Source organism: Cebus imitator, unplaced genomic scaffold, assembly GCF_001604975.1.
Source record: "Cebus imitator isolate Cc_AM_T3 unplaced genomic scaffold, Cebus_imitator-1.0 Scaffold443, whole genome shotgun sequence".
NCBI classification, from domain to species: domain Eukaryota; kingdom Metazoa; phylum Chordata; class Mammalia; order Primates; family Cebidae; genus Cebus; species Cebus imitator.
In genome coordinates this window covers 241,872-243,526 of record NW_016107758.1, presented here as the reverse complement: position 1 = coordinate 243,526, position 1,655 = coordinate 241,872, and the positions used below count along the sequence as shown (strand labels likewise).

Below are 1,655 nucleotides of genomic sequence, written 5' to 3'. Positions count from 1 at the left end.
GTCACTGTCCCGGGTGGATTCTGGGGTCGGAGCCACAGCTGGCCCGGGGCGGTCACTGTCCCGGGTGGATTCTGGGGTCGGAGCCACAGCTGGCCTGGGACGGTCACTCTCCTGGGTGGATTCTGGGCTCCGAGCCACAGCTGATCTGGGGCAGTCACTGCTCCAGGTGGATTCTGGGGTTGGAGCCACAGCTGGTCTGGGGTATTCACTGTCCTGGGTCTGTTCCAGGGTGGGAGCTATACCTGGTCCTTGGCAGTCACTGTCCTGGGTCAGTTTTGGGGTCGGAGCCACAGCTGGTGAATACACAGAACGTGCTGACACCCAACCCAGTGTGGTGTGCTCCTGGGTGCCGTCCCCATCCCAGCCTGCGTCTCACCTCATCTCATCCTTAGATGCTGTGGGCCCTGAGGGAGAGGATCACGGAGGCACTGAGTCACGACGGCTACGTGTACAAGTACGACCTCTCCCTCCCCGTGGAGCGGCTCTACGACATCGTGACTGACCTGCGTGCCCGCCTCGGTCCGCACGCCAAGCACGTGGTGGGCTACGGCCACCTGGGTGAGCAGTGCCCCAGGACCGTGGTCTTGCGTGTGCTGGGTGGTGGGCTCCACTGTCACGGTCGCCCATGAGGCTGTGAGGCAGGGCAGGTTGGCTGTGGTCTCTGGCTGAGCACGTCTCCTGTAGACGCCGGCAGACCGCCTTCTAACAGGGAAGAAAAAATCCTCGTCATTGTCATTACTTGTTTTGGATATTTTGGAAAGGACTCTGCCGTTGTGCACTTCTAATGACAGAGCACATGGCTCAGCTTGCCAGACATTCTGGGGTCTTCGCTGGGATGCACAGTTGGAGGGTACTAGCCTTAACCCCAGAGTTCAGGGGTCTCGGGGGCTCCTCCTACAGGGCCCGGCACCCCGGCCTCTTCAGTGCTTGGCACACACCCCTTCAGATGGAAGGATTTCAAAACCAGTTTCAGATCACCTGTTTTTTTTGCGGAAAAATCATGCTTTCACATACAAGCTATTAATTCATAGGAAGAAAAATGGAGTTTCACTCTTGTTGCCCAGGCTGGAGATCAATGGTGCAATCTTGGCTCACTGCAACCTCCATCTGATGGGTTCAAGTGATTCTCCTGCTTCAGCCTCCTAAGTAACTGGGATTATAGTCACCTGCCACCAGACCTGGCTAATTTTTATATTTTTAGTAGAGACGGGGTTTCGCCACGTTGGCCAGGCTGGCCTTGAACTCCGGGCCTCCGGTGATCTGCCCGCCTCGGCTTCGCAAAGTGCTGGGATTACAGGAGTGAGACACTGTGCCGGGCCATTTTCTTATCAGTTCTTTGGAGCCTTGGAGCAAGATGTCTAAAAGGCCACCTTATAGGGCAGGGGTGGGAGCAGGGCTGGGGGTGTGGAGTGTGGCTTTGGGGCCCGATAGGTGCTCACTCCGGCTTCTTCTCTGCCTGGTGGCACTGGAGTCACTGACCTGAAGCCTCCATCCACCTGCCAGTAAATGGGATTCATTTGTGCCACCTGAAGGAGGGCCTAGGGCTTTGTTTGTGATGATAATTTGTATTATTTACAAAGGGCTTTGCTGTCCTAGTCATCATTCTAAGCACTTGATGTGGAGAAACTTCTCTGCACAGCAGCTTTTAGGAGTGG

The 1,655-nt window shown here is 56.1% G+C and overlaps 1 protein-coding gene across 3 annotated transcripts in view; it reads left to right on the top strand.

The window, feature by feature from the left end:
* D2HGDH (D-2-hydroxyglutarate dehydrogenase) overlaps positions 1 to 1,655 on the top strand; it is a 36,203-nt gene that overhangs the window by 22,817 nt on the left and 11,731 nt on the right. For all 3 annotated transcript variants that reach the window (XM_017510719.1, XM_017510721.2, XM_017510720.2), the window contains one exon: positions 393 to 558. In XM_017510719.1, coding sequence (XP_017366208.1) covers positions 393 to 558 — 166 coding nt within the window. The remainder of the gene's footprint in view (positions 1 to 392; positions 559 to 1,655) is intronic.